General features: G+C 47.9%; 2 protein-coding genes across 3 annotated transcripts; one reads left to right on the top strand and one right to left on the bottom strand.

Moving 5' to 3' along the window:
- Positions 1–41: 41 nt before the first annotated feature.
- On the top strand, positions 42–25,764 carry tyw1 (tRNA-yW synthesizing protein 1 homolog (S. cerevisiae)). 2 transcript variants are annotated; one of them, XM_086143644.1, is made up of 16 exons: positions 42–435; positions 665–783; positions 2,232–2,363; positions 2,472–2,573; positions 4,630–4,824; positions 4,969–5,199; positions 5,850–5,966; positions 7,004–7,109; positions 7,229–7,281; positions 7,359–7,477; positions 8,197–8,306; positions 10,801–10,978; positions 14,327–14,462; positions 14,731–14,841; positions 21,486–21,653; positions 23,605–25,764. In XM_086143644.1, the coding sequence occupies exons 1-16, from the start codon at positions 174–176 to the stop codon at positions 23,824–23,826; spliced, it is 2,361 nt and encodes a 786-aa protein (XP_085999770.1). In that variant the 5' UTR covers positions 42–173; the 3' UTR covers positions 23,827–25,764. The 2 variants fall into 2 exon arrangements, with proteins under 2 accessions (XP_085999770.1, XP_085999771.1); XM_086143645.1 differs by lacking the exon at positions 21,486–21,653.
- Positions 11,026–14,320, bottom strand: LOC147235558 (uncharacterized). The gene has a single exon (XM_086143646.1). It carries the CDS (start codon positions 13,268–13,270, stop codon positions 11,699–11,701), a length of 1,572 nt encoding a protein of 523 aa, XP_085999772.1. The 5' UTR covers positions 13,271–14,320; the 3' UTR covers positions 11,026–11,698.
- Positions 25,765–27,166: the final 1,402 nt, after the last annotated feature.

A 27,166-nucleotide genomic window follows, 5' to 3' on the forward strand; every position in this document is an offset into this window, starting at 1 on the left:
ACAAGAACACCAGAACCAGGACAAAGAACCATAAAACCATATAACCATAGAACAACAGAAGACCAGAACCACATGACCACGGAACCACAGAACCGCAGACGTGTAGAACCTGAGCCACAGAACGGGTGTTCTTGAGTCGTAGAAACACAACTATTCATAAAAAACGAACGCTGATGAGACGGAAGGAGAACACAGGTGACATCCGGTGGTGGATCCGGGCCGGACGGATCGTACAGTCCCCCTCGGTCCCGCCCCCCACCGGCAGGGGGCGCGGAGACGCCACCTCCCGGCAGACCATTCGGCAAACATGGCCGCGCGCTATTCCGCGGACTGAGAGCTCAGAGCTGCCACGGAACCTGGACTTTGTCGCCATGAAGAGTCTGATCTGGACCATATGCTTGCTCGGGAGGCACGCGGCTGCACCCGAGCCCGCAGGTGAGTGCCGCATTCCAGTCCGCGTCCGGTCCGCCGTATACCCGGACCCGTGGGGGAGGGGGAATTGACGCTGTTATATTGAAAGCTCACTTCTACGAGGCCGGACTTTGGGGAGAAACTGTTTATGACCTGGATGTGTGTGTGTGTGTGTGTGTGTGTGTGTGTGTGTGTGTGTGTGTGTGTGTGTGTGTGTGTGTGTGTGTGTGTGTGTGGGGTGGGACACTTCCAGTGTCGCACCCCCCCCACGCAGAGAGCACCCCCCTGTGGTTGTGGCAAAACCGTGTTCTTCTCTACACGGCTGCTGCCCTGGTCCTTGGCCTTTGGATCCTCCTGCAGATTCTGGGGAAGGTGAGTGGAGGCTCCGCTCCATTGAGTGTGACTGCCAGAGAACATGGCAGTGGTGTTCTGTGTTCCCTGTAGATCACATATGTGAAAGTAAAGGCCCGCTTATCTCTGGCCACTGGGATGAAATTGATTATTACTAGAAGCGGCCCGCAGGCTGCAGGCACCTGCTGGTGTTTTAAATGCATCAATACAACATTCCCCTCAATGCAACGGTACCCCATGAACTCACTGCAGCGTAGCTAGCGGGCTTTGGTTTCATTCTTCATCAGCAGTCAGAGCAGATGTCAAATTTCAACTACCTCCTCACCAAAAATGGCTAAACGAAAGGTGGACGCTGAGAACGGGATTTCAAGGCAGGTGAGAGGCAGAGTTTATGTCCGCGGAGGTAAAAGGCAAACCTGTGTGTCTTTTATGTGGAGAAAGTTTGGCTGCAGATGCAGATAGAAAACTTGAGCCACTTTCCCAGCTACTAGACCATGAAAGAGAAGCTCTCTACCACTGTGTTCCCGAGTGCAGTTTGCCTATAAACTCAACATACTTGCTGCCGACGTCCGATGCCAATTTGCTGACTTTGAAGCCCAAGAAAGCAGGTTTGCACCGCTCGGCAATCCTTTTGCAGTTTATGTGGAAAGCGCACCATCAAACTTACAAATGAAGTTGATTGAGCTCCAGTGCAATGACACACTGAAGGAAAAATATGAGATTGAGAGTGGGTGTTGCTGAGTTTGCGCGTTTCATCCCCGACACAATGCTCCAGCTGCGTATGTTTGGCAGTGCATACCTGTGTGAACAACTGTTCTCTTTGATGAAGCTAAACAAAACATCACAAAGGAGCCGTCTTCGTAATAAGCATCTTCACTCAATCCTGAGGATTTCCTCATCTTAGAGCCTGACTCTGAACATTGATGAACTTGTACAAAAGATGAGATACCACCAAGTATCAGGCTCAGCCTCAGACAAGTGATCATCACGGAGCATGAACGTATTTCTAGTTGTTAATTCAGTTAAATTTTTACATTTCTTTCTTCAAGACATGTGATCTTTCTTTGAAGAAAGTATTGTTTTTTTCTGTGTGCCATTTATTTTTTTATTTTAATTTATTGTATTTTATTTATTTTCATTTATTTTTCAGTTCATGTATTTATTTTTCAGTTAATGGACTAATTGCAGATAGTAGCCATCAGAAAGAATACAACTGATTTGATCTATTTATTTTTGTTTTCTCATTTTAGTATTTGAAAGCAGTCATTGATATGATCATAGAGCAGAACAATATTGCATTTTCAGTTTATAATGCATGCAACTTCATTTATGCATTTAGGTCTTGGTTCAATAGGCTATGTTCAGTCAGTTCAATATGTTTTCATAAACACTGAATTGGTCCGGCCCTTGGCTTGTAACAAATTTGGTTTTTTGGCCCTCTCTGTTTTTGATTGACATCCCTGCTGTAGAGGAACCTGTGGAAGCAGCTTGGCTGGAGGTCCCAGCAGGCAGAGAAGAATCAAGAACTTCAGGGATGGCGAGCCGCTGTGCACGTGTCACGGGTGAAGATCTTCTTCGGCTCCCAGACAGGGACAGCTAAAGTACGTAAGGCTCTCCTCAGTGCTCTCCTCAGGGTTCTCCTCAGAGTTCTCCCCCAGGGTTCTGTCTGATAGGATGTGAGGTTCTGACAAAGCATCTCCATCCTGCAGAGCTTTGCCCAGGACCTGAGTCAGGAGGTCCAAAAGTTGGGGGTTCTGTCTGAGGTGATTGACATGAAGGACTATGACCCTGAGGACCGGCTGGTTCAGGAGGTAAGGCTGCTGTTTCTGACCTGTTCAGGTGACCTTCAGGTGATTTGCTTACTTGACCCTCTTGACCCCCAGTACTTGGCTAAGAATCAATCTGTGCCTTGTTCCTCCTGGACCTTCATAACTCGGGAGGTCAAAGAGGCCCAGGTATGCATTCTCTCACCTGGAGAACTTTTGATCAAAGAAGTGGAACCTGAGCGAACCTTCAAAGAACCCTAAAGTTCAAATGTTCTACACTGCGAGCACAATCATTTGGCAAGTTGTATTTTTGCGGATTTATTTTCTTACTGTACAGCTGTAGGGCTCTTAGTCAGTCCAAAATGTTAGCAAACCCTCAAACCTGAACATTTAATTAGTAAAAGTGACGTTTTGGCTTTCTTAAGAGAATATCTTTGTACACCATTATTAGGCAACTATTAGTGTGCTGAATTATTATGCAACTAAATGGAAAACAAAGATTTTCCTGTCTCACTTGTTTATTTTCTGTTAAAGTGAGAATAATAAACTCAAAATATACAAATAAACATTTCCCTTCTTTCCAATAACAGTCACAAGTCTTCCATTCACAAGGTCAGTCAGTTTCTTGATCTGGTCAGAATTAACTTTTCTTGCGGCCGCAACCAGTCTCCCAGACACCGTTTAAAGAGTTGTACTGTTTACCTTCACTGTAAATTTCCTGCTCAAGAAGGGCCCAAAAGTTCTCAATAGGGTTTAAGTCAGGGGAAGAAGGGGGGCGTGGCATTGGCTTTTCATCCTTAAGGCCTTTACAGGCCAGCCACGCAGTCAGGTATTTTGATGCATGTGATGGATCATTGTCTTGCATAAAAATCGGTCTTCTTAAAAGATGCAGACTTTTTCCTATACTTGAAGAAAGTGTCTTTTAGAAATTGGCAGTAGGTCTGAGTGATGATTTTGAGTCAATTTTCATCCCAAAAAGGTCCAACTAGCTCATTTTAATAGTACATGCCCATACCTGTACTCCACCTCTGCCTTGCTGGCGTTTGAGTCAAAGTGCAGCTCTGTGTCCATTACTGATCCAACCACGAGCCCATCCGTCTGGTCTGTCAAGAGTCACTATCATCAGTCCACAAAACCTTTGAAAAACCTGCCTTAAGATATTTCTTGGCCCGTTTTTGACGTTTCGACGTATGTGTCTTGTTCAGAGGTGGTCAGGCTTACCTTGGCCATGTCTCTGAGAATTGAACACCTTGTACTTCTTGACACTCCAGGTAGGTTACAACTGTGGAATATGGCAACACTGGAGGATAATTGATTCCTGGTAGCTTCATGTGTGATTTGTCTCAAATCTTTGGCAGTTAATTTGCGTCTTTTCTTCCCAACACATTTCTTGCGACCCTGTTGACTGTTTGCAACAAAACGTTTGATGGAACAGTGATAACGCACCAATACCCTAGATATCTTGAGAGATGAGATGAGAACAACTTTATTAATCCCGAAGGAAATTGCTGTGCCAGAGCATCTTAAGAGTGCTTCATCCCTCTGAAAGACTTTTTACAATTTTTGACTTTTCAGAGTCATCAAAATCTCTTTTTTGGCCCATTTTTCTTGAGAAGAATCTGCCTAATTATTACCTGTATGCATACCTTGATATAGGGCGTTGCTCTCCTTAGGCCACACTGTCCCTTGTTACACAAATACACATCACCTGATATGCATTAAATCCAATAAGCATTCAAGTTTATACAGCTTAGAGTTAGAAATTATGGATAAAATGAAGATCTGGTCAAAATAATCACTTGCCTAATAATTGTCCACACAGTGTTGATCCTGGTCTCAACCAGACCGTTAAGGTGGATTAAGGTTCTGACTCAATTTGAAGGCCATCTGGACCACCAGGTGTCACTGCTAGTCTGTGCTTCTCAGAGGGCTTCTCTGCCCTATCCTTGGTCCTGGGGAACCTGGAGAACCAATAGGTCTAGATGTTTTCAAAGGAGCGGAGCAGGTCCGACAAATGGTCCTGATCAGGTTCTTCAATCCAGGGTTCTTTTGGACGGATCTGAATAATAACCTGTGTGTGTATGTGTTTGTGTGTTTGTAGTGCACCAACAGGTGTGTGTGCGTGTTCCTGGTCTCCACCTTCACTGATGGACAGCCCCCAGAAGGTGCTGTCTGGTTCTGTAAGTGGGTGGAGGAGGCCTCCATGGACTTCAGGTATGGGAGAACCTTCCTGAAGGACCTCCTGTTCTCCGTCTTCGGCCTGGGGAACTCTGTGTACGTCGGCCACTACAACACAGTAAGCCCCACCCGCCCTTTCCACGCAGTCTTCCCTTGTCTGCCTCAAGTCCTTCTCCAGGACAGCTGGATTCTCTAGGCTGAGTTCCATGTGTATGGACCTGGCGGTGTGTGTCAGTGCGTTCTAATGCAGAACATTCTCCAGGTTGGCCAGAACCTGGATCGCTGGCTGTGGACACTAGGTGGCGCCCGGATCCTCCCACGGGCCGAGGGCGACGCCAACGTGGTGAGGAGCTGCCATGGCAGCATCCAGGCTGACTTCCAGGCTTGGAAGGAGAGGTTCCTCCGCAGGCTCCAGGAGATCTCCACGGGCCAGGAAACCCAGACCTCCTGCAGAAGCCGTGAGATGACTGCTCCTCAGGCCAACAGCTCTGAGGTAGGAGGTCCTTCTCCCTCCAAGAGCTCCAAGGTGGAGACCCTCTGCTCTCATGATCAACCCGAGAAGCTCCTGAGCAGAACCAGGGTTTCGAACCAACACTCTGATGCGGGTTCTGATCGCCAGCTGACAGGACTGCTCCGGGTACAGGGAAGAGAGGTGGGGGGCAGCTGGGGTTGGCACAGAGCGGCCGCTACCATGGCAATGGGTCATCTGTGTGCTGCCATGCCTGTGAAAGCAGAGTGAGTGTGTGTGTGTGTGTGAGAGGTGCTCAGAGGAAGTGTGAGAGTGATGGCCAGAGGTGACAGAAATGTCAGGATGCAGAATAACCAGCAGAACATCCTCTGACACCCTGGCTATCAGTGCTGCAGTGCTGCTAAATGTGGACCTGATGAATAACCAACGTTGCTCTCCACCATGTCTAACGTGCTGTGTATTATTACACTGTAATAACACACCTAACACACCTGGTTAGTGTTGTTACACAGTAATAGGATGTTTATCACAACATTTTATCGACAAGTGATAAAGATGATTTGGGTTCTAGATGTTTATCTACATTTTGATTGTCAAAGTTTCAAAACGTGTGGGTTCCATTGGATCTGGACAGAACCAAAGAGGGTCCAAACTCAAGGTTCTTCTCATTTCAGGAGGATCCCCTGGAATCCAGCAGTGATGAGGATGAATCCACGGGGCAGAATGAGGAGCAGTCGGTGGTGGACATGGAGGACCTGGGCAGCATGATGACGGATGCCCGGAGGCTCAAGGTTAGAGTTCAAGGACAAACTGTCCTCAGTAAAGAAATGAGGAGCTTTCTCCCCACCCCCTCGGTTAATGATGATCAATCGATTCTGATCATTGACTCCATAGTTACCAATGAATCAGTGTGAAAGGCTTGAGAAGGTGGTGGAACACTGTACAACCTACCTCTCGGAGGTTCTCACACCGCTGTTCTCCACCACGGCATGAAGTCTCCTCCTCACATGCCATCTGCTCACTGGCCTGACATACACGCACACACACACTCCAGAAATAAACACACACAGCTTCGAAGTCCGAACAGAGGGTTGATGAAGAGGAGCAGAGGAAGAAGTGGTCCCCCTGGTCTTCTGAGGTAGAACCTCCTGGTCTCCTTAACTGGGACCCCCTCCCTGACGCTGCTTGCCATGTGATTGGTTGAAATTTTGTCATGTACTGTGCCCTGTCCGTCCTTCAGCTGATCAAGCGTCCGTCCAATCACAGCTGAGCTACAGCCTTGGTCTGTGGTCTTCAGACATCTATCACCTTGGAGCCCTAAGATAAGGCCTTCTGACACTCCATACTGGTCCACCTGGAACCTCCAGTATCTCTGGCCTTGTCATTTCTATGTGACTTCGCAGTCCTTGCAGAAGAAGGGCTGACCGGGAGGGTTCTGAGGTCCATATCTCCTGGTCTAGATGTTTGACACCTGATGGATTGAGTAGACACTTTTCTGTTGGTGCTCAAAGATTAGCAAACCTACATGTTTGCAGGCTAACAGCACAGGCTAATGATGTAGACTAACAACAGAGGCAAACACTACAGGCTGACACCACAGGCTAACAATGAAAGGCTAACACCACAGGCTAAAACTACAGGCTAACTTCATGGGCTATCTCAAGTTGTGCTAAGCTAATTGATGGGAAGAGCTTGTCTTCTCCCTCTCGTCACTGGTCCTCATTGTCCTTGACGTTCAACCGATTTTAAAGGATGAGGATTTGAATCCAGCCTGGACCCTGTTGGAGGCTCCTTCACATTCCTGAGCAGATCTTGTCTTTGTCCACAGGGGGGCAACGGTCTGAAGGTGAAGATGTCCAGGAACAGAATGAGGTCTGGAGGAGAGAGGAGGGAGATGATCACCTCAGCACTCAGAGAAGCTCTGACCAAGCAGGGTGAGAACAGGGATCACAGAATTGGCCGACCTCTTGGATTCTGTGAGCAGAGTCTCCATCCAATCAGGTGCTGTGCTGAGGTGTGGGGGAGGAGCCTGATGTTTTGTTTCCTCTTGCAGGATACAAACTGATCGGAAGTCACTCTGGAGTCAAGCTGTGCCGCTGGACGAAGGTACTGGGGATCCTGCAGATCCTTCAGGTCAGAACGTCTGCAGACCCTAGGCTGACCTTGTTGTTTGTTTGGAACAGTCCATGCTGCGAGGAAGAGGAGGCTGCTACAAGCACACCTTCTATGGCATCGAGTCCCACCGCTGCATGGAGACCACGCCCAGCCTGGCTTGCGCCAACAAGTGTGTCTTCTGCTGGAGGTGAGAACGTTCTGGAGTTCATGTTCAAATGGAGGTCCTGCCGCTGGGCTCCTCAGGTCACCCGGGCTCTTCTGATTATTGATCCACCAGATGCTCGGACCTGGCTCCAAGGGGCGGGGCTGAAGAACATTCATTCTGAAATGAAGGGTCTCAATTATTGAACCATTGGGTTCAGACGGGATCTTCTAGGTGTGAAGTGAATCTCACACTTCGAAGATCTACCATGTTCCACTCATTACCCCTGTGTTTGCTCCCTTCAGTTCTCCAGAAAAGACTCTGGTTTTCCAGTCTTCTCCAAAGGTCATTGAAAGTTTGGGGTGATGATTCCGCCAAAAATATGTGAGATTTTTTTAGGTTCTCAGAGAGAACCTTCTGGACCACAGTTTGTCCAGCACTCAGTACATTGGATCGTCTTTCTTCATTGCCAGCCATTCAGAAGACAGTTGAAGTTCATGGTGGATCCATCCATGGTCCAGAACTACACAGACGCTGAAAGATCTCAGGTTCTAAGACACCTCGATGATGGTAGATGATAAGTCAGAGGGTCTCTTATAAACCTGGACATGGAACCAGAACTAGTCCACCGGACACTTTCCTTGTCCACCCGAAAGTACGTTGCCTTGGAGACCTGAGAAGGTCTCATCTTCAGAGAAGACCAGGGGGTCTTCTATGGTCACAGGTTTGATTCTAGAAGTTAGACGTGTGTGTGTTTTTCCCAGACATCACACCAACCCTGTGGGGACGGAGTGGCGCTGGAAGATGGACCCCGCCCAGAAGATCCTGCAGGAGGCGCTGGAGAAGCACCAGAACATGATCCGACAATTCAGAGGTGGGTTCTGCTGCAACATCTCCTGAGGACCTGCCCTTAGGTCCTCTGGAGCTCCATCTCTGCTTCTTCAACTACTCCGTTTGCTCGGTAACCCATTCCTTCCTGAAGCTTGGTGAAGATACACACACACACACACACACACACACACACACACACACACACACACACACACACACACGAATCCACACACTTATGGAGACGTGGTTGGTGGTCTATCTTCTCTGAGCGAAGGGAGGAAACATCTCACTGGATCTCCCTGCTGGGCCACTTCCTGATAGTCAGCTGTTTATTTTGAGGGACATGTCCAGGTTTCTAGTCCTCACAGGTCGTTTTGGAGGCACAGGGTTGGATCTCAAATAAACCTTCTACCGTCCACCGGAGTGCGGATCCCCCATCCAGAACCCAGAGGTACCAAACTCTGTCCTGGAACGGTTCCTGATCAGTCTGAGGAACCAGCAGGAACATTGAATTAACTTTACAAGAGGATAAACCTTCTCCGCAGGGAAAATGTCAAAGAAATTAATGCCTGTTCAGCGGCAAATCAGTCGCCATGGCTACAGTGATGATGAAGATAAGCGTCTTCATCTCTGTTTTTTTCAATCATTATCCTTCATGTCTCAGAGACTGTGGGTTGAAGGTCATGGACAGAAGAACACATGGGGAATGGGGGAAGCATCATGTCAATGATGAAACCTTTATTCTTAATAACCAGTTAGTTACATTGATGTTTACAGACCAGAATCTGGAAATCTTTCATGATCTCCCACGTTCGTGGTGACCAGAGCTGCTCTGTTCCCCAGGCTTGTGACATTTCCACTTCCTTTATGATCATCTCAGATGTTAAAGACGTGGAACCAAGTCTGCCTGTGGTACCTGGGGTTCCTTTGGAGTGAGTGAATGAATGAATGAGAGCGTAAATAAATGAATGAGTGAGTGAGTGAGTGAGTGAGTGAGTGAGTGAATGAATTGACAGATAATGAGTCAATGAGTGAGCGAGTGAGTGAAGCGCTCCAGTGTTGTTAGCCATATCTGAGCACAGGCTTCAGGTGGAGGACCTCATCCTGTGCTTGACCTGGGCCTTGGTTCTCCTCGGGTTCCTTCTGCTCCAGCTCTCCGGTTCCACAGAACTCTGAATTTTGAAAGGTGTCTCCTTCTCCCGTCATACGTACGGTTCTGCATCCAGTGGGGTCCCTGGGGAGATGAACCTTCACCAGCCGCTCCTTCTCAGGCTCAACTCAGCTTACGTTAAACATGATGAGTGAAAAAAAAATGCAGGCCATGGAGCCACTGTGTCAGGTCGCATCTCCAGGGCACAGGTCTGTGGTCATGCTGAGGATCGTGTTCTCCGGGCCTCCACAAGAGGAGCCTGTGAAGCCTATCACACCTTGGCCGAATCTCACAACAATCCATTTCTCTCCAGCCGGGGGTCCTTGATGATTTGCTGACTTCTCTTCCCACACCAGCACTCCTCAAGGGAATCTCAGATATTCCCGGCAGATAGGACTTGGATTGAACGAGGCTCCATATGCTGGAGGAGCTTCCTTGGTTGGCAGAGCCGAGCAAAGCCCTGCTGGAGATTCAGTCCAGATGTGATAGTCTTCACAGGCTCCTCTTGTGGAGCCCCGGAGGCTTCCAGGAAAAAGGTCTGAAGAAGGTCTTTAGGAGTGATGACGGAAGAGAGTCAAAGCTGCAGAAGGTCTCAGCGTCTGCTACCAGACAGCTTCTCGGTGGAACCTAACCAAACCTCTCCTTCTACCAAACCTCTACCACAAGGAAGCTCAAGAAGAGGGATGACCTTTCACATGGATCTTCTGGTTTTGGGGCTCCGTCCTGCTGCCCAAGTCGCGGCAGGCTGAGGTCTGAGGCTGAGGACTCGTAGAAGGTTTCACAACAGGTTTTTTGTAAAGGAAGATGAAGTAAGCAGAATTAGATCAGTTAGCTTAGCTGAGTGCTAGCATGACCATGGTGGACATCTCCCTCCACACCTTGGAACCAGATGTTCGAAGGTTTGATCTTTGTGTGGGTGTAATTATGACACTGACCTCTGGTCCTGGGGAAACCTGGAACACCTACCAGCACCTGGACTCACCTGCAGACTCCTGTTGTCCTACCAAGGACATTCAAAACTTTCAGTTTGATAATCTGGTTCTGTCACAGTACTCTTACACAGGAACGTACAAGAACCAGGTTGTAAGTGTTTTAATGTAAACGTGAGGTCTTCATATGACAGAATGTCCTCAAAGATGCTGTCGTCCATGACTAACATCAGACACATTTACCAATCCTGACCCAGGAGCCCTTCTGCCTCCACATCCTTCATTGTCATGTTTTCATGGTCTTAAGGTATGTGCCGCCAACAGCCTTAAGTTCTGCTGATCTTCTCTAGGTTCTTCAAACTGAGCGTTCTCCTGCCAAGCCTTCACTGATATAGATTAAAACCAGATGTCTGATTATTGATATCCTCCTGTTCTTCCTGCCCCTCCTCCTTCTCCAGGCGTCCCTGGTGTGAAGCCTGAGCGCTTCCAGGAGGGTTTGATGGTCAAGCATTGCGCCCTCTCCTTGGTGGGGGAGCCAATCATGTACCCTGAAATCAACACCTTCATCCGCCTCCTCCACTCACAGCACATCTCCAGCTTTCTGGTCACCAACGCCCAGTTCCCTCAGGAGATCAGGTAGAGATCCTCTGGGGTTCTGGAGTGATCTACTCTGCCTGGTGGAAGTGTATCAGAGTCTGATGTTTGCTGAAGAAAGCGGTTGGTCTGTTCCGTCGGTTCCATAGGTCAGAGTTGGCTGGATCATCTGAGCTCAGATGAATTCAGACCTTCTGCTGTCTGTTCATTTCCAAAAAGTTGTCCAGTAGCACAGGATTCAGAAATTCATGACATTCAGCTTTGGTAATTAGGACTCAGAGAACCTTCATCCAAGAACACGTGGGTCTCCTGATTCTGACATCCTGCTTCAGAGAGATCATCACTTGCTGCAGCCTTTCACAGCAGCAGGTCAGGTGGCCAGAGGATCCAGGGGTTTGAGAAACGAGATCATACAGCTTCTTCTGTCTAAAGTCTCCAAGGCACTCTACTGTCCGGCCACCATGGTTATTCACATTGTTGCCAAGCACTCCTAGTTCCAGGATTCTTCAGTTTCTTGGGTGGGCTGCTGCCTTGCACCTGTGTGTTTCATGTCTATCCTCTTCTTCTGTCTGATAAACGGTGGTCACCCAACGTATACTTCTTCTTCTGATGGTTGGCGGCCATCAGGTTGAAGTCCCTCCACCTCCAGCTTCTGGTGTCCCTCACTGCTCCATCCTGTGGATCTTCACTTCAGTTCTGTGCTTGGTTGGCTGTGACATCACAGACGACATGGTCCCCTTGGTGACATCACAGTCTCCTCAGTCACAGCGTCCTGGCCCTCAGCTTCCAGGGGGTGTCTGGAGTCTCTTCTTCCTGGTGGAGGGACGGGGACTTGGTCTCCAGGGACGGATGCGCCCACTTTGGTTCCTCCAAGATGGTGGTTTTGATGATGGACTGGATGGTCTTCAGCGGCGGCCTGGTGGCCCTCTGGAGCTGCAGGGCGGTCTCCTTCAGCTGCGTTTTAAGCTTGAAGACCTCGCGCTCTTTTTCGTTGCACACTTTGACCAGGTAGGTCATCTTGCCCACCTCCTTCTCACATTTTCTCTGCACCTCCTCCTTGGCACGGACCACCTGGTTGTAGAGTGACTTGTTGATGTTGTCACAGTGCTCGAACTTCTTCTTCAGGCAGGAAATTAGCTCGTCTCTCTCATCTACCGGCAGGTCTTCATCCAGGTAGCGTCTCTTGAGCTGGATCAACGTGCGTCTCAGCTTCGCCGGCTCGTGCAAGAAATCCATGGATGACTGAAGGTCCTCCTTAAACCTCAGGATGTAGGTGTCCTTGTCTTTGATTTTCTCTTCCATCTTCTTCAGATTGGGTTTGTGGGACTTGACCTGAAACTCAAGGAAGGTGACCTTCTCAGTCAGGTTGGCAATACTTCTGTTGGCCATGTTCAGCTCGTTGGTGGTGCTTTTATGGGCCTCCTTCTCTGCCCTGTAATTGTCCCGCAATGTCAGTATTTTGTTGGTGGCTACCTCAATCTTCCCTTCTAAGACAGCGTTCCTTTGGACGTCCTCCTTGAACTTCTCATGTTCTTCTTTCTTCTCCCGCTTCAGAGCATTGATTATGTGGTTTTTCTCTGCAACTATTTTGTTCTGGTCTAGAATGTCCTCCTCAAGCTTGGAAATCCTCTTCCTGCTGTTGTCCACCTTTTTCTCAAGCTTTTTGTTCTTGTCCGCCATTTCTTCGTTGTCCAGCACCATCTTCTTGGACTTGACTCCTTGATCGAATCTCTCCTTCTCCAGGGCCTTCTTGTGTTCCTCCAGTGCCATTCCATGTTCTGCTCGCAGTTTCTCCATGTTGGCGGTGAGAGCCTTGTATTTGTCCTCCAGCTCGTGGAAGTGCTTCTTCATCTCCTCAGCCTTGAGGTGGTGTTTGCCCACCAGCTCCTGACAGACCTTCTCCTTCTCCTTCTGATTCTGTACCATCTTGGTCTTGAAGTCAGCCTGCAGGCTGGAGATTTTGTCCTCGTGCTTGCGCGAGTGATCCATCAGGCTCTTCCTGAAAGACTCGTGCATGCTGGCCATCTTATGCTCCAGTTCGGTCTGGGCTGTTTTGAGGCCCTTCACCTGGGACTTGTATGAATCCAAAGCCTGGAGAAGCTCCATCTTCTCTCGTTCGCAGGACTTCACCCTGGACACCAGGTCCGTCTTGTCTTTATGGGCCGTGTCCAGGTCTCCCTGGAGAGACTTGATGACACTCTTCAGAGACTCCACCTGCTTGTCACGAGAGCTGATTTCCTTTTCCAACACCTTGGTGTAGGACTCATGCTTGTCGTTCAGCTTCTGGAGCTTCCACTCCAGCTTCTTGACCGTGTCTGATTTGGGGTCAGCCATCTCTCTGTCGCTATGATCTGCGTGGAGCGGCTTGTGAACTTCTTTACAGGTCCCCAGATACAGTTTCACAACGATGATGCCTTACAGTCCACCGCTGTCAACCTCTCTGACATCCCAGGAACGTGTGATGGTCCGTGCTGTGAACTCCAGCTTCCATATACATTTCACAGGTGGTCGCTGTCAAGTTCCCCACATCACAGCTTCCTGAAGGTCACTGCTGTCAACTTGTCGCCATACAACCATGAACAATGTTTGCGTATAACAATTAATGTTTAACGTTCTAGAACCTTTGGTGGTCTGTTCAGGTTCCCCTCAGTCCTGGAACCAAAGTTTAGGATCACTGACTTTCCACTTCTAGTTTCTCTGAGGAGATCCTTAATCCAGAGTGACCTTCTCAAAGTCAGAGGTTAGGAGTGAGAGTATGTTCCTGGGAACCAAAAGTACCATACAAGTATGCGTTTGTCGAGCTGGTCGATGGTGAAGTCTTCCCAAAATCTTGTAGTGGCAACTGGACTTTAATTTCTTCACTGGAAGATGTTCCACCCCTCATCTCAGGCCACATTAGAAATGAAGAAGCCTCTGGGATGAGGGGTGAAATGTCCTCAAGTGAATAAATTCAAGTCCAGTTGTCACGACAAGAAGATTCTGACAAGAATTTTCCAAGTAAGTAAAAGTACCTCCTACTTGTACTCGGTTGGACTTAGTCTCTGTCTGACTCATGTCAAAGCACATCGTTCATCACAACTCAAGCTACTGCTTCTTCAAGGCTGGAGGGCAGCAGGGTCTCCTGGGGTTCTCCTTCAGTCTGGGGTATCGTCCTCAGCTGGACTGCATTGTGTGCGTGTGTGTGAAACCTGCCTAAGTGTGGGTGTGAAGGAGTCCAGTTGAGGGGAGGAATTTCTGGAGAGCAATTTGAGTGGAGTCTGAAGAACGTTTGGCCTCAGGCGGAGGAGATTGATGGATGCTGATAGAGAAGCTCCCAGGTCTCCTCAAGAGGTCGGAAGCGTGGCAGGGAGGTTTCCATCTCTGGAGGGTTGACCCAGCTCTTGTGTCCAGGAGCCTGGAGCCAGTCACCCAGCTCTACATCAGCGTGGATGCCAGCACCAAGGACAGCCTGAAGAAGATCGACAGGCCTCTCTTCAAGGACTTCTGGCCACGCTTCCTGGAGAGCCTGAAAGCCCTGGGAGAGAAGGTGAGCTTCCTGCAGGGAGGAGTTTGATCACCCAGGTGATTGATCGTGGGTCTTCTAAATCTTCGGGAGAACATCCAGACCCAGCCTGGGGAAGCTTTTGGGCTGTTGGTCTGCAATCCAGCCGAAGCTCTGGACTGACGGGTCATTTCCATGTGAAGTCAAACCCAGTCCACAGAGAGGGTTGGAGAAAGTCAAACTGGTCCAGGTTTAAGGGTGGAGCTTTACCTTCAAAAGGCTGATGTTTGTTCCCTGTTGTTTGTGGCTCCAGAAGCAGAGGACGGTCTACAGGCTGACTCTGGTGAAGGCCTGGAACGTGGAAGAGATGCAGGCCTATGCCCAGCTCATCACACTGGGTCAGCCAGACTTCATTGAGGTTAAGGTAGGTTCATGCAGAACCTTGTAGATGTATAGCAATGTTCTCTGGTCAAACGTCCAGGCGTTTCTCCTTATTGTCATATTGTTGTTGTTACTTAACAATGCAGCCTCAGGGTAGCACAAGCCAGTGTCTCCGTGAGCCAATTCCAAACCCGGATAAATCCAGAGGGTTGTGTCAGGGCATCGGGCGTAAAACTTTTGTAAAACTACATATGAATCAAACCGAGCAATCCCATACTTAATTGATTGAGGCTCGGGTTAATAACCATTGAACCAATTGCCATTGAACCAATGACCTACAGCAGGGATGTCAGTCAAATAAACAGAGGGCCTAAAAAACAAATTTGTTACAAGCCGAGGGCCGGACTAGTTCAGTGTTTATTGAAACATATTGAACTGACTGAACAAAGCCTATTGAAACCAGACTTAAATGCATAAATGGAATTGCATGCATTATAAACTGAAAATGCAATATCGTGCTGCTCTTTGATCATATCAATTACAGCTTTCCAATAGTAAAATGAGAAAAAAAGAAATATATCAATCAATTCAGTTGTATTCTTTCTCATGGCTCCTATCCGCAATTTTCCCTGAGTACAACTAAAAAATAACTGAAAAATAAATATAAACAAAATACAAAAATCTATGGTACACAGACAAAGCAATACTTTCTGCAAAGAAAACTCACATGTCTTGTAGAAACAAATGTAAAAATTTAACTGAATTAACAACTTAAAATATGTTCATGCTCTGTGATGCTCACTTGTCTAAGGCTGAGCCTGATACTTGGTGGTGTCTCATCTTTTGTACAAATTCATCAATGTTTGGGGTCAGGGTCTGAGATGAAGAAATACTCAGGATTAAGTGAAGGTGGTTATCACTAAGACGGCTCCTGTGTAATGTTTTGTTTAGCTTCATCAAAGAGAACAGTTGGTCACACAGGTATGTGCTGCTAAACATGGAGAGTGTCTGAGCGGCTTGGATGCACAGCTGGGGCATTGTGTAGGGGATGAAACACGCAAACTCTGCAGCACCCACTCTCATATTTTTCCTTCAGTCATTGTGTCATTGCACTGGAGCTCAATCAACTCCATTTGTAGGTTTGGTGTTGCGCTTTCCACGTCAACTGCAAAAGGATTGCTGAGCAGTGCAAACCTCTCTTGGGCTTCAAAGTCAGCAAATCGGTGTCAGAAGTCAGTGGCAAGTATGTTGAGTTTATTGGCAAACTGTGTACTCGGGAACACAGCAGTAGAGAGCTTCTCTTTGATGGTCTGGCAGCTGGGAAAGTGGCTCAAGTTTTCTATCTGCATCTGCATCTCCCACAGACTCAACTTGGTTTAAATGCCATCACTGTACTTTACATATCAGAGATGACGCGCCCCGTCCCTGCAGCTGCAGGTTCATCAGATTCAGATGGCTTGTGATGTCGCACAGAAACGCCATTTCACACAGAAACGTTTCATCTCGGAGCTCTATTGTGTCTTTCACTTTGCTTTCCATGAACAGATCTCCTCACGCAGCTCAAAACATCTTTGCAGCACCTTTGCCTGGCTTAGCCATCGCACCTCTGTGTGATAGGGCAAGTCTCCATACTCTGTATCTAACTCGCCCAGAAATGCCCTGAACTGGCGTTGATTTAAACTTTTGGCTCTGATGAAGTTAATTGCTCACGTTATTGTGCTCATTACATGTTCCATTTTCAAGGCTTTGCCACACAACGACTGCTGGTGTATTATGCAGTGATACGTTGTCAGCTCATGTGTGACGTTTACTTCCCGCATCCTTGCCACGAATCCACTCCTCTGCCGGCACATCGCTGGTGCTCCATCAGTTGTCAATCCCACGAGTTGCCTTTTGTCTGGGCACACTGTGTCACAAAATTTAAGCATACAGTTTTTGATAAACTCCCTCTGTAAATGGCCAGGCTGATTTTGCGACCTCTTCTGCCACGATAAAACTAGCCTTGACAGCAGCCTTGCTTTGTGATTTGGCTTCATTGAACAGAGCCTGCTGGGGCTTAAGACCTCATTTTAATTCTTCCACCCGCTGTAGCCTTTTGTTCTGTGTCCATATTCTTGTCTTTGTATGTGTGTTTCTTAGAACACACATACTTTCTGGTGCCTTCTTAGATTATACTCTTTCACTACAGCCAAACTTTCTCCACATAAAAGACACACAGGCTTGCCTTTTACCTCCGTGAACATGAACTCTGCCTCCCACCTGGCTTGAAACCCCCTGTTCTCAGTGTCCACCTTTCGTTTAGCCATTTTTGGGGAGGAGGTATCTGAAATTTGACATCTGCTCTGACTGCTGATGAATGAAGCCAAAGCCCGTTTGCTGTGCTGCAGTGAGTTCGCGGGGTACCATTGTATTGTGAGGAATGTAGTATTGGTGTGTTCAAAACACTAGCCAATGGCTGCTTGCTGGTTCTAATTATAATCAGTTTCATCCCAGAGGCCAGAGATAATTCAAAGTCAAAGTTGACTTTGGCATATGTGATCTACAGGGTACCAGTGGAAAGTGGGCTACTGTGGGTTGAAGAAGGGGAGGAGGAACGTGTATTCAGAAGCAGAGGGAGAAGAAGAGAGGCAAGAATCTGGGACTGGGAGTAAGGACTTTGAATATTGGGACGATTGCAGGAAAAGATCAGAAAATTGGTTAACATGATGCACAGAAGGAAGGTGGATAAACTGTGTGTCCAGGAGACCAGGTGGAAAGGTAGTAAAGGGATCCAGGATATACTCAGAAACGAAAGAGTGGTAATTAGTGCAGACTTCAGTGGACATGTTGGCAAAGGCAATAGAGGTGATAGGCAGATTTGGTATCCAGGATAGAACACAGAGGGAAAGATGGTGGTAACCTTTGTAAAAAGGATGGAAATGACTGTAGTGAACACTTTTTTCCACAAAAGACAGGAACATAGGGTAACCTGTGAGAGAGGGGTTGGAGCATACAGATTGACTACATCTTGTATAGATGAGGTAACCTGAAAGAGATCAGTGACTGCAAAGTAGTGGTAGATGAGAGTGTTGCCAGACAGCATAGGATGATGGTTTGTAGGATGGCTCTAGTGTTAAGAAAGATCAAGAGGACATAGGCAGAGCAGAGGACAAAGTGGTGGAAGCTGAAAAAGGAGGGGTGTTTTATGGTTCTCTGGGAGGAGTTGAGAAAGGCTCTGGGTGGTCAGGGAGAGCTTCCAGATGATTGGACAACTACAGCTAATGAAATCAGGGAGACAAGTAGGAGAGTACTTGGTGTATTGTCTGGGGGGAAAGAAGATAAGGAGACTTTGTGGTGGAATGAGGAAGTGCAGGAGTATATACAGAGAAGGTGGTAAGAAAAGGCAAAACAAGGGGCGCACGATGACTTGTATTCTCGGTTAGACAGTAATGAGGGAGAGAATGATTTATACAGGTTGGCGAAACAGATAATGATGGAAAGGATGTACAACAGGTCCGGGTGATTAAGAATAGAGAGGGAAATGTATTGACAGATGTGTTGGGAAGATGGAAAGAGTACTTTAATGAGCTGATGAATGAGGAAAATGAAAGAGAGGAAGGGGTAGAAGAAGTGACTGATGTGGAGCACAAAGTAGCAGAGATTAGCAAAGGTCAAGTGAGGAAGGCATTGAAGAGCGTCTCTTGGAGAGACAGCTTCTTGGAGAGACAGCTTCTTGGAGAGACCGCAGTAGTTTCTGGCTAGATTATTCAACAGGATCTTAGACAGTGACATGATGCCTGGGGAACAGAGAAGTTTGATGGAGGCCCCTTTAAGAATAAGGGGGATAAGCAGAATTGTGGTAACTATAGAGGGATAAAGTTGATGAGCCATACAATACAGTTATGGAAAGAGTAGAGGAAAATAACCTGAGAACAGGAGTCAGCATTTGTGAACAGTAGTATGGCTTCATACCTAGAAAGAGCACTACAGATGCACCATTTGCTTTGAGAATGCAAATGGAGAAGTACAGAGAAGGTCAAAGGGAACTGCATTGCACTTTTGTAGACCTACAGTCATGGCCAAAAGTTTTGAGAATGATACAACCATAGAAACATCTGGCAAACACCTAAAAACCCTGAAGGAACAGACTTTGTCAAAGTGTCATTCTCAAAACTTTTGGCCATGACTGTAGAAAAAGCATATGACAGGGTGCCGAGAGAGGAACTCTCATATTGTATGTTAGACTGTTGCAGGACTTCTATGCTAGCTGTGAGACAGTAGTGTGGTGTGCTGTAGGTTTAACAGAGAAGTTCAAGGTGGAGGTGGGCCTTAATCAGGGATCAGCTCTGTGCCCCTTCTTGTTTGCAGTGGTGATGGACAGGCTGATAGATGAAGTATGACAGGAATCTCCATGGAGCATGTGAGAGCAGGGAACAGGTTGGGGAAAATCTAGAGAGTTGGAGGTACAGTATAGTGGCGGAGTGATAATGAATATATTGGTAGACGGATTCTGGAATTGGAGCTGCCAGGCTAGAGGTCTTAAGGAAGACCAAAGAGAGGATTTGGACGTAGTGAGAGAGGATATGAAGGTAGTCTGTGTGAGAGAGGAGGATACAGAGAATAGGGTTAAATGGAAAAGGTTGATTTGCTGTGGCAACCGCTGAAGGGAAAAGCTGAAAGGAGGAAGAGGAGGCCGAAGATGAAGAGAAGGAGGAGAATAAGTTGTGACTTCAACAATGCTGATGGAGCTGTGGTTATGTCACCATCAGTAGAACGGTTGGTTCCTCTGTGTCTGGTTGTTGTTCTGTCAACCATCTGTCAGCTGTTGCCATGGTAACAAGGTTAAGAAGGATGATACTGTCTGATGCAGGTCTTTCGCTCTGCCCTTGTTCTGTTGTCATAGGAACAAACTTGACAGGGAAAGCCAAAGTAGAGTCCAGAGAACTTGATCCTTCACCAGGAGGTGTCCCTCCTCTTGTTAGTATCCGAGGGTGAAGGTCATCTCCAGGTCCAGGAACCAGTCATGTCCACCATTCAACCCTGTCCTGTCTAATTGTTATGATATATCAGCGCCTGCCTCGGATGTTCTCAGAGGAAGACCAGGATGGAGAGTTGTTCTCAGAGGCCTGCAGTCATAAGTGATCATGTGACCCTCCCCTCTCCCCCTCCCAGCCTGTTACTGTGATTGATGCTAAGTTCTTTATTCGTGGGCAGCCAGAACCAAGGTCCTTCATCAAGTCTGTCTGTCTGTCTCTCTCTCTCTCTCTCTCTCTCTCTCTCTCACATACACACACCCTCCACCCCAACTTCACTCTGACGTTCCTCCTTGCAGCTGCGATGTGCAGCTCCTCAGACCAATGGAGGTCTAGAACCACCTGGTGTTTCCAGGAGGTCTGCCTTGAGGCACCTGAAGAGATGCAATAACTGGTTCATGACCTCCTCGTGGAGAGTCCACAGGTGGAAATAGTCTGTCAGTACTAAGGATCTGTAGTTGAATTTGTAGTTGAGCTTCACCATCTGTTCCTGAAGATACTGATGGAGCTGATGAGATTCTTTGTGGTGCTAGCCCAGGCTAACAGGCAGTTAGTCAAAGCCAATACCTGTTAGCCTACGTTTTTGTTGATCTTCTCTGTGTGAAGAACTGTGGAACCTGTCAGAGGGGTTCTGTGGAAACTGCAGGAACCGGATATTAGACCTGCTCTTTAGGTTTTCAGTTCTACTATCATGTTTTGGGGGTACGTTGAAGTGGACCACCTTTAAACTGTGTTTGTGATCCTGCCTCTCAAGCCAGTGAAGGAGGGGTCCTAGAGGTTCTCATGAAGTAGCAGTCACAGGGACGCCCGATGCTCTGCTCCATCAGGTCCTGCTAGCCTCAGCGGAGATGGACACTTGATGTGTCTGCAAGCCTGATCCAATCAGCTTCTCTGTCCTCCACCCTGAGCAGATCTGGTCCACCACCAACCCTCTGAAATTTTAAAACATAGTAGAGAATTCCCTCCTGCGATGGCTCTGCTGGGTATGTGTTCTTTTTCCAGCTTTCTGATGTTCTCTACCTGACTGAAGCCTCAGGCTGGCTCAGCAGCGTCTCCATGCAGAGCAATAATGACTCTGTATCAAAGGACCTGGAAGGAACCTCAGACTGATGCCACCAGGAGGCTCAGATCCAAAATCAAAGTTTTATGGGAATTCTGGAGGAGGAATCTGGTCCACTTCAGGTCCTGGAAGTCCCAGATTTGAAGGACTCCTGGATCTCTGTGCTGGACTAGATCAGATTGTTGGCTGTGGTGTTTGGAGCCCTGCTGGTTTCACTGAGAAGGTCCACTTCATTTCAAGCACACCAGGAAGGCCCTCTGACTTGGTGGTCAAGTGGTTTAATTTCTCTTCTTGGGGTGGAGGTTGATAGTGAAGGGCCTGGTCCATGTGGTCTAACCAGAAGGAACATCAAAGAGTCTAGCTGTTCTGCTCAGCCAGGCCTGGTCTTCTCTGAGATGTTACAGACCGAACGCATGGAAGATCTGACCTAATCGAGTTGTCTGGGAAAGTGGACCTGTAATTAGCTTCTTCAGGTAACCAGGGGTCTGACAATCGAGTAATCTTTGATGCAAGAAGTTCTAGCCTATCCCGGTACCTCTGTAAACATATGGAATCTGTTGTACTGTGGAGGCAGATTTTCTCCAAGAAGACTGACGGCCTGGCTTGTGTCTCCAGGGAGTCACCTACTGCGGGGAAAGTTCTGCCAGCAGCCTGACCATGGCCAACGTGCCCTGGCACGAGGAGGTGGTGGCTTTCGTCCAGCAGCTGGCCGACATGCTCCCTGAGTACCAGATCTCCTGCGAACACGAGCACTCCAACTGTCTGCTCCTTGCCCACATCAAGGTGAGACCTTCTCCATCAGGCAGAGTCTCCTCATGGAGGTCCAGAGGCATGGCTGCTTCTTTTGGTCGTTGGTCCTCAGATCTCTGCTGTATGACTCAAACTGTGGTGGGGAACACCTTCACCCGCCCACCTTTTCACAACTTTAACCTTTCTGCTGGAGGAGGTGGTGTTGGTGTTTGTATATCTGCATACACTCATTATTCATCTCCATCTTCCCTGTGGTCGCCTTCCAGATGGCCCAGGGGCCCTGCCCACCACCACCCACCACCAACATCACCTTCTCCACCTCCATCATCCCCATCACCACCTCCTCCAACCACCTGAGCTTTCTCTTCCTTCCCTGACTACTCCTTTTCTTAATGCACAACAGCTCCTTCTCTTTTTTTTGATTACAGTCTGACAGCACACACACACACACACAGACACACACACAGACACACACACACACTCATACACTGCTATAATGTGAGCTCTAAGGTGCCACTGTCTGCATGAGACACATTTATAGGTGTGTGATTCAGCTCTCCGGACGGTCACATCTGTTGTCATGGTAACCTATCAGCACAGGGGGACATGGGGGGTGGATTTGTCAGGTGTGGCCCAGGTGAGGCCAGCAGATGGATTTTACCACAAGGTCCATGAAGAGCTCAGATAAATATGGAAGGACTCAACACTAGAAGGACTCGAGGTCAGAGCCAACCACTAGGTAGAGCATGAGAGCAAACACAGTGCGTGCGTGCGCGCGCAAGACCCCACGAGTGTTAGAACCTCCCCTACTGACTCTTCATCCTCATTCGTGACTTTCATAGGCCTTTCACTCTTGCAGAATCTTTGTGACCCCACACCTTGCTACCCTTTCAGCTACCGCCTTACTACACACACTCATCTACCCCCAACACACACACACTGATTTACCCCCCACTACACACACTCATCTACCTCCCCACAACACACACACTCATCTACCCCTCACCACATACACACATCACCCCCATAACATTACATTACATTACATTACATTTGGCAGACGCTTTTATCCAAAGCGACTTACAATAGAGGACATAAGCTATTGTGTCTAGCTATTGTGTCCAGATCAGTTTCTAACTAGTTACTAACTAACTAGTGGTCACCCATTAACCAAGTAATTATTACTCAGCAACTATGTGCCGCTAGTAGTTCGCTATGATTTGATGAAATAATCTGTTCATCAATAGTTGATCACCTGCCAATAGCAAACATCTTAGGAAAGTCAGGGGGGATCATGGGCTTGTCATATCATCAACTCCATTACAGGGTGCAACAAGTGAAACATGTTTGTTCCTTGTCATGGTCCGGTGCTGTGTCCTGTCTGAGAAGACATGAGCACCAAGCCCAGCAGGTGTCCATGGACAACCTCTCCTGGGGCTTTAAAGTGGCTCCATCCAGAAAGAGCATCTCTGCTGCTGGAACTTGGCCACACACTGTTTTTATACTATACAACCCATGTTCTCTGAAGCCACTCAGGCTGATGGGTGGAAGCAGTGCATGCTGGTAGAGGGAAAGTTGAGGATAAAGATGAAGGATGAAGGGTGGGACTTTAGAGCCACAGAATTCAATGGAATATTCAAACCCAGCAGGTGGAACAATGAAGGAGGAGGGTCCTGATGCCAGATATCCAAACCAGCATCCACTGCTAAGCAAACCACTGTATAAGCTTGCATACATACAGTTGTTGGACATCCAGTCCAATATCCACAGAGCTGAGCTAACAGCTGTGCTAGCATTAGCCTGGTGCGCAGAACATTGTTGTGTACCTGTACCCTTCGGATGTTTCCTGATGCACCTCCAAAAGCCCCTGGAAGGGAACCTCCTGCTCCCTTCCATCGGTGTTGTTCGCTTATATCTGGATTGTCATTGTTCGAATGAAAGAGTGAAATAATCTGTCCACCTTTTCTCCGTTCTCTGTGCTCAGTTCAAGGTAGACGGCGAGTGGTGGACCTGGATCGACTACGAGCGTTTCCAGGACCTTGTCCAGGCCTACAGGGAGAGTGGGGGCCAGCAGAGCTTCTCAGCCCTGGACTACGCTGCCAAGACCCCTTCCTGGGCCCAGTTTGGGGCCCGGGAGCAGGGGTTTGACCCGGCAGACACTCGCTTCCAAAGACGCAACAAAACCAGAGACATCTCAGGATGTTGATGGTGGAGACCAGCCCACATCCTGGTCTGGTCTGGGACTTATTGGAGATCTGGGTGTCGTAGGAGGTGTGTGAGGATGTAGCGGCCATTGGTCCTGGTTTAGGGCCGTAGGTTGGGTGGGTGGAGAAAGGGGTGGACTTTGCTTATTGGACCAGTTAGCCTGATGGTCCTCCCAGATGGACTTTGACACTCTGGCAGCCAAAGCCTCTGTGGCTTGACCAATTTCCTTTTGTGTTCTCCAACCAAAGGCTGGCCTAACTGCACCAGACCACACCTCCCTCAGGTGATGCCCACAACTGGCATGAACCCCGACCTTTCAGAAACAGGGGATGACATGACACATTGGCCAATCAGAGCATTGGGTGCATGTTACCGGAAACGTGGTGGCAGTGTGCTGTGTCCACAGTTAATGGAGAGAAGCCATTCAGATTTTCAGCGACAGGTTGACAGAAACATCTCCAGGATCGTGGAGGCCTCTGTGGCTGCTGCTGGAGCTCCTCACCAACTGCTGACCCAGCTGGTGGAGAAGGCCATGGAGGTTGGCCTGAAGGGGAGGTGGACCAGATGGTCTTGCTGACTGGGCCGAAGCTGAGACCAGCACCTTGGGCCTGGTTACCAGATTAACGCTGATGGGGCTAGAAGCCCTGCCTCCAATGCTGCAGCCAGATTTTCTTCTACATCCTGGACATTTAGAGTCTTATCTTAGAAGCTTTGATGAGGAGGTGTTTGAAGATGTTTGTGATAAGTCTTCTTTGACCCTCTGAACCTAATAGAGGTACTTCTCTCTCCACTGGACTTGAGATGCTTCCATCTGCTTCCCCCTAAGTGACTCCCTGGAACCCAAGAATGGAGCTCATCTCCTACCATCTGGACGCGCCAGGGTTTAATTAGGATCACACCTCTGCTCTGCCCACTCCTTTCACAGGAAGTCTTCACTGTGAACATCTCTGCTGCCCCTGCTGTGAAGGTCTCCTCACAACACTCATCCCATCAGTGTCTGAGGACCAATCCTCCTTCCTCTTCCTCTCCTTCCTTCCTCCTGATGTGTTTTCATCTTCTGACATGGAGGACAGGAGGAGCAGCAGCTCCTCCTGAAGGTTGGTGTCCCGCCTCCCTGCTCTTCTTCCTCAGAAGAGGTGGTTACAGTCAAGACCGTTCTTCACGTCTTCACAGCCATGTGTCCACAAGACCAGGAGTGGTGTGGACTTTTGGAATTGTCAGGTTCTACTCCCAACCTCCTGCCTCACCTCCTCCCAGAGTACTTTGGAGTATTTCAGTGAGGGCTGTGTTAGTATTTCCACCAGAGATGTAATTGGACCAGGTGGGGCACAGTGGGTTCTCCATGGGCTTAAGACTTGGTAGAAATAGTTTAATGTCAGTTCTCCTCCAGAACCTGTAGACCTGCAGGAGTTCTTCGTTTCCATCAAAGTGTCCAGGGAGCGGATTCTCTGGTGTTCTCCTTCAGACTCCACAGGAAGTGGTTAGCTCTCAGTGTAACGACTTCCTGCTGTAGCTGTCTGGAGGAAGACCTCCTTTCTTCTTCCTCCTCTTCATCGTCTCTCACCTCCTCCTAACATCTGGCCCAGTACTTCATACTCTCTGGGCAATACTGAAGAACCAGAGCCTCAGAGAAGACCAAAGGTTCCCCAGATCTTCATAGAACCTGATATCACAATTCCCCAGTGGTCCTTCAACGTGCAGTGGAGTCTGTCCTCAGGTCAGAAGATGCCTTTAGCTCAGATGAAAAAAAGCTAGCATCAAGCTATTGGGTTAGCATGAAACTGAGCAGATGCTGGTCAGAGAAGATCTGAGAAGTAGTGTAGAATCTGATCATTGGTCCAGATGTTTGTTTTGATGTAGTGAGTTTGTATGGGGAGGCTTTGGGGAGCAGCAGGAGTTGAGACATCTCACCAGCCCTGAATAAACCATCCTAAGTGAACCTTCTCTGCGTCTCCTCTTTTCTGGTCCACACTCACCACTAAGGGAAATAGTTTTATTTGTCATATTCAGTTCTTCTCAGAGCAGAACATCAGCAAATGTAAACCACCATGGATGAACCTGAGAAGAAGGTGTGGATGGTGAGCAGCTCCAAGGGAACAGATAGGGTGTCAGTGTATGCTATTATTTTATATAATATAGATGATTTGATATATATAGGATGAAGTTTCCAGGTTCTGATCCAGAGGTAGATCAGTGGTATAGAAAAGGGTTCTCCATGTTCTCCTGCCAGGGTTCCTGCCTTCTTTCTTCTTCTTTCGGCTTTTCCCTTCAGGGGTCTGCCACAGCGAATCAACCTGCCTGTGCATCTTATTTGTGGTTCTAGCTGGGAGGGGGCACTGTAGCCCAGTCTCTATGTGTGTGACTGAGTGAATAATTGTGTTCATTTGTCAATTTAATTACCATCCATCTATCATCTTGTCATTGTTCAGAGGTAATACGAAGTCTTTATTATTAAAGTCCCACCATCCCCAATGAACACCTCTGTCTTCTGAACCAGGTTTAACTTTTGCTAGTTACAGCTGTAATCGAAACACACACACACACAAACATCAACTGGTGCACCCATAAGACAAAACGCTCAGGCACAAGATAGAGAATGTGGTGTCTGCTGTCACCTGCACTGAGGATTGTGATGGTGTCTACACTGGAGAGACCAAACAACATCTGCCCAAACAGGGACAGGACAGGACAGAACTCCGTGGTCACCCTACACCTGAAGGACAAGGTTCATTTGTTTGAAGACAGCAATGTCCATATTCTGGCCAGAGAAGACAGATGGTTCGAGAGAAGAGTCAAAGAAGTCATCTTTGTCAAAACAGAAAAAACATCTCTGAGCAGAGGGGGTGTCACAACCTTTCACAAACATACAACACTGTACTGGGATCAATACCAAGACGGATTTGCAGACATGGACCAACCACATCTGCACCTCTAAACAACCAGGAAAGACCTACCACCAGAACTCGCCCGGCAACGTCCACATGACCCTCAGTTCATGTGATCTAACAGCTTTCGGTCCTTTGTTTAGCATTACCGTTTCACATTGCAGTCCAGGTAATCCCACTAAATTGCTCCCTTGTTCCAATGAATAATACCCCCATTTGCATAATAATCCCACATACACTTAGTTTCTGCAGATTAACTCTTCCATTTATACAACAAGCCACCATAATTGAGACCCACCCAAAAACCTGGTAGTCATATTTGGAACCTGTAGGTCAGTGGTCCCCAACCTTTATTATCACTGTGGACCGGTCAACACTTGACAATTTTACTGTGGACTGGGGTAGTACGCGTAGATTGTTTATATTGTGCATATTATGCAGAGTGGGCTTGGTCTG

Source organism: Fistularia commersonii, chromosome 3 (genome assembly GCF_037954325.1).
Source record: "Fistularia commersonii isolate RoL2024-O1a breed Wild chromosome 3, RoL_Fcom_v1.0, whole genome shotgun sequence".
Taxonomy (NCBI): Eukaryota; Metazoa; Chordata; class Actinopteri; order Syngnathiformes; family Fistulariidae; genus Fistularia; species Fistularia commersonii.